The 13576-nt window shown below is 38.2% G+C and overlaps 1 protein-coding gene and 1 pseudogene across 2 annotated transcripts in view; both read left to right on the top strand.

Annotated features, from left to right (window-relative positions):
• LOC143556131 (heat shock 70 kDa protein 8 pseudogene) overlaps window positions 1-13576 on the top strand; it is an 83410-nt pseudogene that overhangs the window by 65259 nt on the left and 4575 nt on the right. The window lies entirely within an intron of this gene.
• LOC143556136 (cysteine-rich repeat secretory protein 1-like) lies at window positions 12839-13327 on the top strand. Its single transcript, XM_077045549.1, has one exon. It carries the CDS (start codon window positions 12839-12841, stop codon window positions 13325-13327), a length of 489 nt encoding a protein of 162 aa, XP_076901664.1.

Genomic DNA, 13576 nt, shown 5'->3' with positions numbered 1-13576 from the left:
GCCGCCTTTCCGGCGCCGCCATTGCCGGAAAGCCGCCGGAAAAACGCGAACTCACCGGAAAAACGAGTTTTAACTCGTTTTTCACCGTTTTTCGCCCCGTTCGATCCAGATCTGAGCTAGGGTGATCCCTAAGCTCATCATAGGTTCGGTTTATACCCGATTCCACCAAGATCTCGTGATTTAAACGGTTAAACGGTGTCGGCTCGTCGTTTCTCAACTATATCTAACGGGTTAAGCTCATACAATATAATATTATCATTACCTCGAGTCGGTTCTCGGTTTCCTTCTTGATATCGGTTGAGAGAGAGAGAATTAGAGAGTGAATCTTAAGTGTGTGTTTTGAATGGTGTAAGGGATATGTGTAAGTGAATTAAATGGAGGATTTAAGGGTATATATATTTTTGATCATGGGCTTAAGCCCATGGTCTTTCCTTCATTCCTCCATACCCAAGTCCATAACCCATATCCATTTACCCAACACAAGTCCATCTCGTATTCTATTCAACTAAACCGATAACGACCCGCTATAAAATAAACGAACTTTATTTTATTAATATAACCGAAAGTAGGATGTTACAGCACGGAAACCAAGGTAGTGAGAGAGTAAATCTATAGAGAGAAAGTTTTGGTGTAAGAATGAAGGAGCCGTGAGCCCCCCTTTTATAGGCTGAATTTGGACCCCGTCGCGGTACGTGATGGGTCCTCTTCCTTGGCCGTTGCGTACCGCGACGCCGCCATTTTCTGCATGAGCGCCACGTTGCCTGCCACGTGTCCTTCCCTGCTGCCACGTGTCACCAGAGTGTGACATGTGTCCCTGAGTCATCACGGTCCATCGCGGTACGCGATGACCGTCTTCTTGGACTCATCGCCGTAGCGCGATGGGTCCTTAAATATTATTTTTCACTTTTTGTCCCTTGTCTTTGATAGCTTGTCATTTATAGTCCGATTCTCGTTGTCCAAAAATACTAAGGCGGCTCGCGGCAATGCGAGCGTGCGAAGTGCGCCATCAAAGCGCCATATTGCGCCCATCGCCCAACGCCCTTCGCCCGAGCCCGTGCACGTCGGGTGCTTCGCACCCTCCGCTAGGACCACTGGTTGCATGCTATGCATATAAGAATATTATTATGGAAAATCTCTTCCTTATAAAGAGCTTCCATTTGTTTACCACTTTCCATGTGGGATGGGTTTTAACTTCCTTATTTATACCCATGTGGAATGCTTCCACTTTCTTACAACTTCAATGTGGGATGGAATTTCCTTATTCCATATCTTTAACATTAGATGACTTTATTTATGGGATATTATATTTCCTTATAGAATGATCTTGTTTTCTTTAAATTTTCCCAAGACTTATTTTAGGGAATAATTTTGATTCTTCAACTTTACTTAGTTGTCAAATTTGGACCAAAATTTTGGGGATGTTACACCGGCCGCATTCATGGACATGATGAACAGTATCTGTAAGTCTTACTTGGATAAATTTGTTATCGTATTCATTGACGATATACTTATCTATTCTAAGTCAAAGGCTGATCATGAAGTCCACCTCCGAACTTTGCTTGAAATTCATAGAACCGAGGTGCAATTTCTTGGTCACATTATTAACGTCAACGATATTCAAGTAGATCCCGCTAAGATTGAAGCAATTTCTAAGTGGGAAATCCCAAAGTCGCCAAACGAGATTCGAAGTTTCTTGGGATTGGCCAGCTATTACCGTAGATTCATCGAAAATTTCTCTCGAATCACTGTTCCTTTAACTTCTTTAACTTGAAAGAATATCAAATATGAATTTGGAACGAAGCAACAAGAGGCGTTCGATATACTTAAACAAAAGCTCACCCAAGCACCTATCTTGGCTTTGCTAGAAGGTACTGAGGATTTTGTGGTATTTAGTGACGCGTCCCATTCTGGTTTGGGATGTGTACTAATGCAACGCAAGAAAGTTATCGCTTACGCCTCTCGTCAACTCAATGTACATGAAAAGAATTACACAACTCACGATCTAGAGTTGGGTGCCATAATCTTTGCACTTAAGATTTGGAGCCACTATCTCTATGGAGTAAGATTTACCGTGTACACTGATCACAAAAGGTTGAAACACATTTTCGATCAAAAAGAGCTCAACATGCGCCAACGACGATGGATGGAAACACTCAATGACTATGATTGAGAGATTGTTTACCATGAAGGCAAAGCCAACGTTGTGGCCGATGCCTTAAGTCGCAAGGAACATGAGAAGACCAAAAGGGTTCGAGCATTGCGCCTAGAACTTCAAATCGATCTTTTCGAACAAATCAAATCCGCGCAAACTCAAGCAATTGATGAAAACCAAATCTCCGACGAAAAAACGTAATGGCACCATTGACTCGCTAGTCAAAGGTGATGATGGTATCCTTAGACTTGGCAATAGGATTTGGGTACCAATCGTTGGAGGTTTGCGAGAGACAATCTGGAACGAAGCTCATAAGTCAAAATACATGATGCATCCCGGAAGTGATAAGATGTACCACAATATCAAAGCAAATTATTGGTGGAATGGAATGAAAAGGGATGTCGCTTCGCATGTTGCGAAATGTTTGACTTGTCTAAAAGTCAATGCTGAGCATCAAAAGCCTTCAGGATTGCTTCAGCAACCCGAACTTCCTATATGGAAATGGGAGTTAATCACTATGGATTTCATCACCAAACTCCCGAAAACGACTCGACAACACAATGCAATATGGGTAATGTGGATCTTCTCATGAAATCCGCACACTTCATACCCATTAATGAGTCATACTCTATGGATAGATTAGCGCGTATCTATGTAAATACCATTGTTGCTTTTCATGGAGTGCCGGTGTCTATAATATCTGATCGAGACATTCGTTTTACGTCTCACTTTTGGAAAAGCTTCCAACAAGCACTTGGTACAAAGTTGAACCTTAGCACCGCCTATCATCCACAAACTGATGGGCAAAGCGAAAGGACGATTCAGACGTTGGAAGATATGCTCCGCGCTTGCGTGATCGACTTAGCTGGAAGTTGGGATGACCACTTACCCCTAATGGAATTTTCGTACAATAATAGCTATCACGCAAGTATTCAAACCACACCATTTGAGGCGTTATATGAAAGAAAATGTAGAACGCCTGTGTGTTGGTCTGAAATCGGAGACAGTCAATTTTCTGGACCCGAGATAGTCCAAGAAACCACCAACAAGATTCTCCAAATCCGAGAACGACTTAAGACGGCACGTGATCGCCAAAAGAGTTACGCCGATATCCGTCGTAAGCCGTTGGAATTCAAATTCGGTGACAAAGTTTTATTTAAAGTCTCGCATTGTAAAGACGTTGTTCGCTTCGGTAAGAAAGGAAAATTAAGTCCTCGATTCGTTTGACCTTTTGAAATACTTGAACGAATCGGCACTGTTGCATACCGTTTGCGACTGCCTGAGGAAATGCAAGGGATATACGATGTATTCCATGTTTCGAATCTGCGTAAGTGTTTGACCGATGAATCGTTAGCGATGCCATTAAGAGACGTTGAAATAAATGAAAACTTAAAATTCGTAGAACGACCAATTCAAATTGAAGATTCGAAAACAAAGAAATTAACGAAAAGAACGTTGAAAATTGTGAAAGTAAAATGGGACTCGCGTAGAGGGCCCGAATATACTTGGGAACTCGAACCGGAAATGAGAAAGAAATACCCCCACTTGTTCTTATAAAGAAATCTCGAGGACAAGATTTGTTTCAAGGTGGGGAGGATGTAACAACGTGAAAATTTCGAGTTCAAAGTATCAACTTTCCAAAGTCTAAGGACTAAAATGGCCAAATTCCAAATTTGAGGGTTAAAAATGAAAATTTTGTTTTCTTGACCCATAACGGTACGCGCCGGATCAAAAGAAACACCCATTGTGGTACGCGATGGGGTGTCTGACAAAATGTGACACGTGTGCCATGTGGCACACGGTGGCAACGTCTGCCGCCATGTGGCACCACGTGGCAACACTGCCGACACGTGGAGCGGTGTCTGCCACGTGTCGCCACGTGGCATACCTACTGGGTGACTCACCTAGGCTACGTCGTGGTACGCGAGGGGTGCCTAGGGACCGGGCGCGGTACGCGATGGATCCAAACTTTTGCCTATAAATAGTGACCATGGGCATCTCAAATCTGCTCTCACATCTCTCTACTCTCTCTCTAGCCATACCTCGATAAGCGTGCCATACTTTCTCAATAAACGTGTACGATCCCTCGTTTGTGTACCGAAGTTTCCTCGAAATACGTGACACCCTCCACCCACATTCAACCAAGAAAGGCGTTTTTTCTCGAAAGGCGTGCCATCGACTGTCGAAGATTGGTGCTATCGTTGAAGTGCCAAAGATCGATCAAGAAGTAAATCGGCGTAAGAGTGCTGCTCGATTTCATAGGGTTTCCAATACGCCAATAAAGGTTAGGCGTAACGACAAGTTCAATATAATATAATATTATATTAAAGGCTTAAGCCTTAAGTCGAGGTTATACTCGATACCTCGATAAAAGAGAAATAAACATAACAAAGAAATAAAGAAATATAAGATATTGAATATAAATACGTATATATGTATGCTCTTTGTTATGAAAATATTATTTAATGAATAATGAGTATTCTTAAATAATAAAAGAAAAAGAATACGTTTCTTGGAGAAGAAGAAACGTCGGGTTTTTAATATAAACTAAAGGTTTATAATTTACTTTTAAACTAAAGGTTTTCAAGTAAAAGAAAATGAACTAAAGGTTCATCGAGGTTGAGATATAAAATAAGACTAAAGGTCTTAAGCGTGTATCCGACTAACAAATATTTATACTCGTACTATAGGTGCGAGATAAAGAAGGGAAAGACCCTTGGACGGTGAGTGAAGCCGATCCTAAAGAGAAAAGGTGAATACGCCCCCAAACTTTTACTTATTTTAAAATGAGTCCAACTTGTTATATGAAATTGTTTACAAGGAACTATGTGTTCCTAAAACCGTTATAAATAAAGGGTATAAGCCTAGCCCTCAGGCTGTGGTATACGTATGTCTGGATCCTTACATAGGTGGTACTACACGATAAATGGGCACATCGCACCACCCTTGGTCGTAGGACGCTCTCCTGAAGGGAGTACGACCGATGTGTATATTTACGAGTACTTAACTAAGTCGAACGTTGCGGTGTTTGCTGAGGTGACCTAGAGTAGAGGCGCATGTTTATAATGTGTTATTTAACTTTGTTATTCCTAAGCCACGTTGGGCCAAGGCAGGCGTAGTCTCGAGGGGTAATAAAGTAAAAGAAAATATTTTTGCGTCAGCGTGTTCACCAGCATTCGTTGCTGACGTATCTTCTTACATTTTGCAGGTGAACAACATTAGCACTTGGAAGCATCGAAGTGCTATATTAAATCCGATGGCTCGGATGTTTTGTATAAAACTTTAATATATAAATGATGGTGGTTTTGTAATATAAAAACAAGTAATCTCTTGTACTTAAGTTCGGGAATCTTTTAAAATCCCAACTTTTGTTTAATGAAATATTTACAAATTAAACCCACAAGTTTTATAAGACTTCCGCTAAATTAACGTAACTCTGATTTATTTACACTTGTGGTACCAACTATTGATTCGCACTCCTAGGCCTAAGATGGTGGTGTGACATTAAGTAAATACATGGGTTTGCTCGCCGCGTTCTTCTCTACGTTTACCCTAAGCTTAATTAAACCAAAACATATCGGATTAATGGATTGAATTTTCTAGGGTTTATAGCAATGTAGGGGTTTTGGTTGCACCTACATATAATAATTAGTTTCTGTTTAAAACTTAATTAGCTTGGTAGCTCAGTTGGTTTGGTGCGTGGGTTGAGTTCGGATTGTCGCGGGTTCGAACCTGACCATCCTGATTTTTTTAGGTTTTATTTATTTTAATGTTGTAATTTGTTTAAGGACTTTAAAATTAATATTACTTATTAATAAAACATTATTTTATTAAACCGACACCTTTAAGTTTTCGGTTCTTGCAAATTAATCTCGTTTCAAGTTTCCGTGTATATATATATATATTCACATATATATATTAATTTTTAAGCGATAATATGATAAACATATTAAAAACGTTAAATAAAACATTATCTTTAAAGCTTCGTTGACGATTCAAAGTGTATTTCTATTTAGACATTATTATTATAAATTATTTATTTACTTATATTTACCATATCTTAAACCATGTTTATATATTTAAATTATTTATTTATTTATTCAAATGGCTTACTTAGTTATTTTATCAAGTATAAGATTGATGACATTTTGTAATAATTCCTCTAAACAAAGGATAACAATAATATTGTTTTGCAATAATAAAAACAATAGTAAGCACTCATTCAATCCTTATTATTAATCACAACCATAACTTAAATCTCATCAAAATCCTAAATTCATTATACATGTTATCTCATTATTAATTAATTCATAATATTATATTATTAGGAATCCTTGAAGGTAATTTCCGAAGGGTTCATCATTCTCACATCCTCACTTGTGTTTTGTTCTACTAATTAGGTGAGTAATCACTCCCCTATTTTACTTGTTTTCAAATGTTTTGGGGACACTTGCGTACCATTTATCATATTATGTATCTTATTATTTCTCAAACGCAAACTGTGATCTTTGTGTTGTGTATCAATTGATTGATTGACTGTTACTTGCTATTTGCTTACTTGCTTACTTTAATCGCATTCGGAGAGGTCCAACATAATCTCATTATAGTATGATCATACGACCGTCGTAGTGGCCGGAGTCCGACACATTGACAATGGTTTCACCGACACCTCATTTTTGGTAGCCAATGCCCATTCGAATGGCAACGGTTTAGCCCTTTTTTTATGGTTGATTGTTTATGTATGTGCTATGGTTTAATTGGTTATACTCACAGATAACAGTTTTTCCTATTTTTATTCACTTCTATCATTATATATTATTACCATTTTGTTTGTGTCAAAACTGGTGATCACTCACTCAACATGTGTTGTTGACAAACATATATTTTGTACGCATTTGCAGGTTATAGATTTGGATTGCTTATCGAACTGAAGCTCACATAGAGATGAATTTAGGATAAAACATATATAAGAATAGTTGGTTTTGTATTTGTAATTTTCGTTAATTTTGTTGTATATGAATGTTGTTTGATAATAAATAAATTAATTAGATATTGTCGCCTTATAATTTCATGATAGTAACCTTGTGAGCAGTGACAATCAGCTCACGCCCTGACATTTCCGCCTTAGGTTGGGGTGTGACAAATTAGATGTGGTTCAATGGTAGAGCACTCACTTTACTAGTAAGAGGTAGGAGGTTCAAACCTCACTATCATCAATTTATATGGGAGATATGAGGGATGACCCTGGCTCGCCATGGTTCGAGTCCTGATCTCACCCGGTTTTACCAGCTCCTCGCTGTCGTGCCGTTTGGCGGGCGTGGGGGTCGGGTTTTATTCAGGGAATCCCTCAATAGGTAGACCGCTAGGGGATCCGTCCGTTCGGACTCGTGGACTACTTTAGCCAATAAGGGCCGCGTACGGAGTACCCGACGTTACTTAGTTGGTCGTTCCAAAAAAATCTATGTATTATACATTGCTTTTTAAATATATGATTTATGTTTAATCAATTAATAAAGACATCAAATAACCTTGGTTGGTTGGCTCATGGATAATTATTAAAGCTTCTATCGCCAAAATGACCCAAGTTCGAATCCCGACATGCACATTTTATTTTGGATTTAATGAAAAAATAGGTTTTACGTGTTCACCCACGGGGTCAACCGGTCCGGACTGACCACCCACGCGCAAAACCGGCCGGGTGTTTAGAAACGACTCAATACACTGACCCGACCTTGTGACACCGCGTAAAGTACCCTCATAGGATTTAACCAAAAATGACTAACTTATAAGTCTAAGGACTTAAATTGAAAATTCTGAAAATTCAAACTCATCGCGATACGCGACGGATAGTTATTTCACCCATCGCGTATAGCGATGGACTTGCACAAAGACCCAGAATTTGGCGGCGTAGCGATACGCAACGGTCTAATCAACAAGATCATCGCGTATCGCGATGACCACGTTAAGCAATCGGGTACACGTGTCCAACCACGTGTCAACACGTGGCACGATTTGACAGGCCACGTGTCACCACAGGATAAGACAGGGTAATATTGCAGTATCGCGATACGCGGCGGGGTAACGAAAAACCCATCGCGTATTGAGATGGGTTACCAAATTTGCCTATAAAAGGGGGTGAGTGGTATTGACCCATTCTCATCCCAAAACACCTCCACTTTCACATAGTTAACATAGGGAAGCGTGCCCGATTTCCGTGACGAGCCGACGTTCCGTTTTTTCGTAGTTTGTGCAAGTAACGAAGTTATAATCAAGTTAGAAATCAAATAAGCTAGTTAGATCAAGATCCTACCCGTCATGTTTACTCTTTTCTTATTTTCATTCTGAGTATCCGTACTAAGGTAGGAGTTACGTTTAAGTTATTTAAGTTATAGCTTAGACAACAATAGAGGCTATGGCCTTTAGCCTTGAAAGCATTTTATAAACATTCACAAACTAGTTTTCATAAACGTTACTTCTTAAAGAAGTAATGTTAAGAAAGATATATTTTGACGGACATGTAGTAAATTGTAAGGGTGATATCACTAGTAGTGAGTTTCTTGCCTAAGGAAAAGTAATTCATGCAAATCCCATTAAACCGAGGGTCCCGTTTACTTAATTGGAGAAACTCACCAACATGTTAGAACCTATTAAGCCAAGCATGCTATATCAAACGTCACATAAAACAAAGTGTTTTCATTCACAAACAAAGAGATGGACGATTTCAAGGTTAAGCTTAACAATCATAGCTTAATCAAGAAACACCATTCAAATATTTATAAAAACCTATTTATGTGTAGGTTAATATCATTCTCGTATTCAATCAAGGTTTCAAACGCACAGACGGTACATGTGAATACGTTAAACCTTTACAAGCAGTCAAAACATATTTATACTCTATAATATGAACGAGTTGTTTGTCTTAAAGAGTCAGTCAACGCTTACATGAGATTACGTGATTTCTAAAACGTTATAATACAAAGTAGAAAATAAAAAGCAACTCAGATCGAGTACACATGTGTCTGGATCCAAACATAACTGTTCAGCCTTAACAGTCAAAGGCTACGTGGCCGCGGGCTAACAGTCATAACTAGTTCTCTATTTGGGCTACGTGGCTTGGGGAACACTTTTGTGTGTGTAGGGTAGTGGTACAAATCCCAAGAATGAAATACTTCTTGCTGAGTGTACAGAAAACTATATTTGTATTGTAACTGTTATTTTAATGTTTTTGGGATCAAACGTGTTTACCAGCACATAGCTGACGTATTTTTTTCAACCCAATGCAGGTAATTAAGTATTTATATAAAGTAGCAAGGATTGGAGTCGTCATGGAGTTAGAAGCGCGTAACAAGATGGCTTAACTCTGGATATTAAATCCTTGTAATATGAATCACGTATTTTGTAAACGAATATTTGGGTATTTAATTCCCATTTAAATTTTCAATGTAAATTAATATTATGTCAACCTAAAGTCTTCCGCTAAAATTAATCCATAAACTCTATTGTATTTACAAAACAGGTACCAACTATTGGTCATACGCCTAGGCCCTAAGCCGGAGTGTGACAGACCCGGTATAGGGACCGGTTCCCTGTTAGACCGGTCCGACCAGCCGACCGGACTTCAAACACTGGTTGACGTTAAAGTTGGTTTCGATCAGAACAAATGCATTCATTGCTACAATACAGGTTTATAATGATAGAAGTACTTGTCACAAATCACATTTGTTAAGATTTGTGACTTCAAATAGAAGTACTTGTCGACAACAGTCAATCTCAGTTTTGACTTCAAATTATATCGTTGTTCGCAAAAGTTGTTTAATGACAGAATCTTTTAAGACTTGTAGCCGGAGGTGGCATTGAAGAAACCTGTATTTGAGAACCAACAAATGAACAATGCTACTAGGATACATAATTCATACGTCTAAACTTAAGATTTGGGTTCTGGCTAAAGACTCCAAGAAATTATAACAATAATTCTCCAATAAATCCGGTGTATGATCGATGTTGAAAGGTCAATCAAAAATGTTTATAAAATTATCTTTATTAGCAAGGATAAATAAGGTGTAGAATCCACAGGGAATCAGTAAAATTGCAAGTCATGGCCATGTTTTATTGATTAATTAAATATGTTGGACAGACGATGTCAAGCGGTTTGAAAATTGATTTGGTTGTAAAACAGTTTGAGAAAAGTAACCAAACTCCAGGTTTCAGGTTGTGAAGCAACTAGACCAATTGATTAACTTATTTGGAAAACTCGTTTAATTACACTTATAATCAAAAGGCTATATATTTGACCTTACTGATTGACAGAACTTAATCCATACAATTGGTTTGGATGAATAATAACTTAACTGGTTACCAATTTTAGGGTTTGATTGATGTAAGTGATTTAATGGCTAAAGAAAAACGAGCCAATAACTTTAAGAACTTAATCCTAAAAGTTGATGACCACAAATCGATAAAACGATAAAATCACAAAACATTCAATTACGAAAAATTGTTGAATGCATAAAAAAACATAACAGGTTAATAAACCGAATGATTTATCAACTCTAGTTCAAATTTAAAGATTTAAATTCACAAATATTGTATACAAACAAAACCCTACTCCTGGAGATGGTCACGAACTGTAGGTTCTCTGGACGGATCACACGAGATATCCCGATATACACAGGTGCGGAATCCCTGTGTAGATCGTTACGGACGTAGAACACAACCACACAAACACAGGAATACGATACGAACAAACACACGTTATATTAATAACTCAACACGTGATACTTACAGACTCTCGACCTCACGTCACTTGACTTACTGAATTACACGTAACTTAACCCCTTAAAACGAACAACCGTAACCTATATAAATACACGACAACTTCGCCTCAGGCGAAGTTGTCCATAACTTCGCTTGTTCAACAAGTTCGCCTAGGCGAACTTGTCAACAACTTCGCTTGGTTAACAAGTTCGCCTAAGCGAACTTGTCAACAACTTCGCTTTAAACAAACAAATACATAAACAATATTACAGACTCGATTACAGACATTAGACATATGAACTACTGACATTTATGCACCAACACGAACTTTAGCCTTGCATCTTGATCTTGATTATCTTTATTGATTGTTGCAAGGATGATAACATGGATGATTATGATAATTGGAAGGTGTTATGATAGTGGAGAATTGCCCCCAAAATCTCCCTTGGTGGCTAGGGTATGAAGGATAATCGACTTATGGCTATATTGTGCTTAAATATGGAAGAAATAACCCAAAAATCGACTTTCCCCATCAGACCCCACCGTAGCTTATGGTGGGTCACCGTAGCTTACGGTGGGATAGGAAGCTACGATGAATGTTCACTGCCTTATGGTGACAGATCCACCATAATCTCATTCTCTTGACACATGTTTGCCTTTTTACGTCTCAGTTTGCATTCCTTTAACCGTAACTTGAGTCCTTATCATCTGAAATACTCTGAATTAGCTCATTTAAGCTCCGAACACCTGTAGACATAAAACCACTCAAAGTAATCGTGTTCCATATATAAAAACAATTATCATACACGAAGGTAAACACTTAAAACACATTCTTTTACTCACACATCACATCCCTACAGTTATCCTTTTTCGTCCCGAAAAACATTTACAATGGAACTAGAACCAAAATTTATCTTTACAAAACACTTAAATTATATTAATTAATGACAAACTAACACAAAAAACTGCGATCACCAGTACTGTTATCCACTTAAAACCTATGCCCTAGTGCTTACCGAGACAAATAAGGTGTGAAAATTTATTAGTTCATATGATTATGTGGGACCATACTACAAAGCCTAGAAGCCGCCTTACCACAATTCATTATGGTTTTACCGAGCCATACTCTAACTTTAAGCCTATACTATCACGATGCCATTTTGATCTATGTCGAAGGTCAATAAAAAATATTTACAAAATTACCTAATCTAGAAAAAGCAAGTAAGATGTCGAATCTATAGGGAATCGGCGGAAAGTGCAAGTCATGGTCTTGTTTTATTGATAAATAATAGGGTGGACAAACGATGTCAAGCAGTTTGAAAATTGATTTGGTTGTAAAACAGTTTGAGAAAAGTAATCAAATTCCAGGTTTCAGGTTGTGAAGAAACTAGACCAATTGATTAACTTATTCCGAAAACTCGATTGATTATACTTATAATCAAAAGACTAGATATTTGACCCAACTGATTGTCATAACTTAATCCAAACAATTGGTTTGGATGAATAATAACCTAATTGATTACCAGCTTTAGGGATTGATAAATGTGAGTGATTTTATGCCTAAAGATACACAGGTCAATGACTCTAAGAACTTAATCCTAAAAGTTGATGACCACAAATCAATAAATTGATAAAATTACAAAAGATTCAGTTACGAAAACTGTTGAATGCATAAACAAACATAAAAGGTTATCCGAATGATTAATCAACTCTAGTTCCAATGTAAAGATTTAAATACACAAAGTCTTGCTTACAAACTCAACCCTACTCCCGGAGATGCTCACGAACGATTTAGCCTTGCATCTTGATCTTGATTATCTTCATCGACTGTTGCAAGGATGACAACATAGGTGATTATGATGATTGGAAGGTGTTATGGTGGTGGAGAATTGCACCAATATCATCCTTGGTGGCTAGGCTATCGGGCTTAATATGGAAGAAATAACCCAAAAACCGACTTTCCTGTCATACGTCACCGTAGATATGAGCACCTGCTCCCAACAGGCTAACAACTTCAACACCTACGCACACCTTCAAAACATCAAAAACGCACTCTATTCACTTATGGGAAAAGTCGCAAAACACGACGGTTTCTACCATTCAGAGAATGTTGGTACATCGATTAAAGCCCTCACGTTTTGCTTCGGAAATTTTGCACATAAAGCTTGCGAATACTGTGTGAATAAATCGATCTCATATAATCTACAACTATGCCCTGACTCGAAGGAGGAGGTGGTGTGGTACCCAAGTTGTATGGCGCGTTTTTCACAACATAAAGTTATCCGAGGCCTTGATGAAGTGCATTTTGGCGGTAAAACCAGCGAATATAAAGTTCCCAAAGTCATCGAGTTCAATAATTCTTTGAACAAGTTAACACCTACGTTACAGGCACGAGCTGCTGAAGAAGGCTTGCTTCAATAAATGGCGGCAGGAAATGTGACATTGGCGTCGCATTCCTTGACAATCTGCGTGATGATGCAATGTACACAGTACACCTGATTTAACGAGTGAACAGTGCAATAAGTGTTTGAACGGTGTAGTAACTAACCTTAAAAAAGATTTTAGCGGCCATATAGAATTCATACACAATTCATACCCAAATTCTTTAAAAAATCTAGCAAAATGAATCCCAGAAACAACCCGAACCAACCAAATCCCGTGTAATTCACC

The sequence above is a fragment of the Bidens hawaiensis genome, unplaced genomic scaffold (assembly GCF_021521415.1).
Source record: "Bidens hawaiensis isolate Kalapana, Puna unplaced genomic scaffold, B.hawaiensis_p1.1 tig00018482_1, whole genome shotgun sequence".
NCBI lineage: Eukaryota > Viridiplantae > Streptophyta > Magnoliopsida > Asterales > Asteraceae > Bidens > Bidens hawaiensis.
The sequence above is the reverse complement of the archived record's forward strand: the minus strand, read 5'-3'. Positions and strand labels throughout refer to the sequence as shown.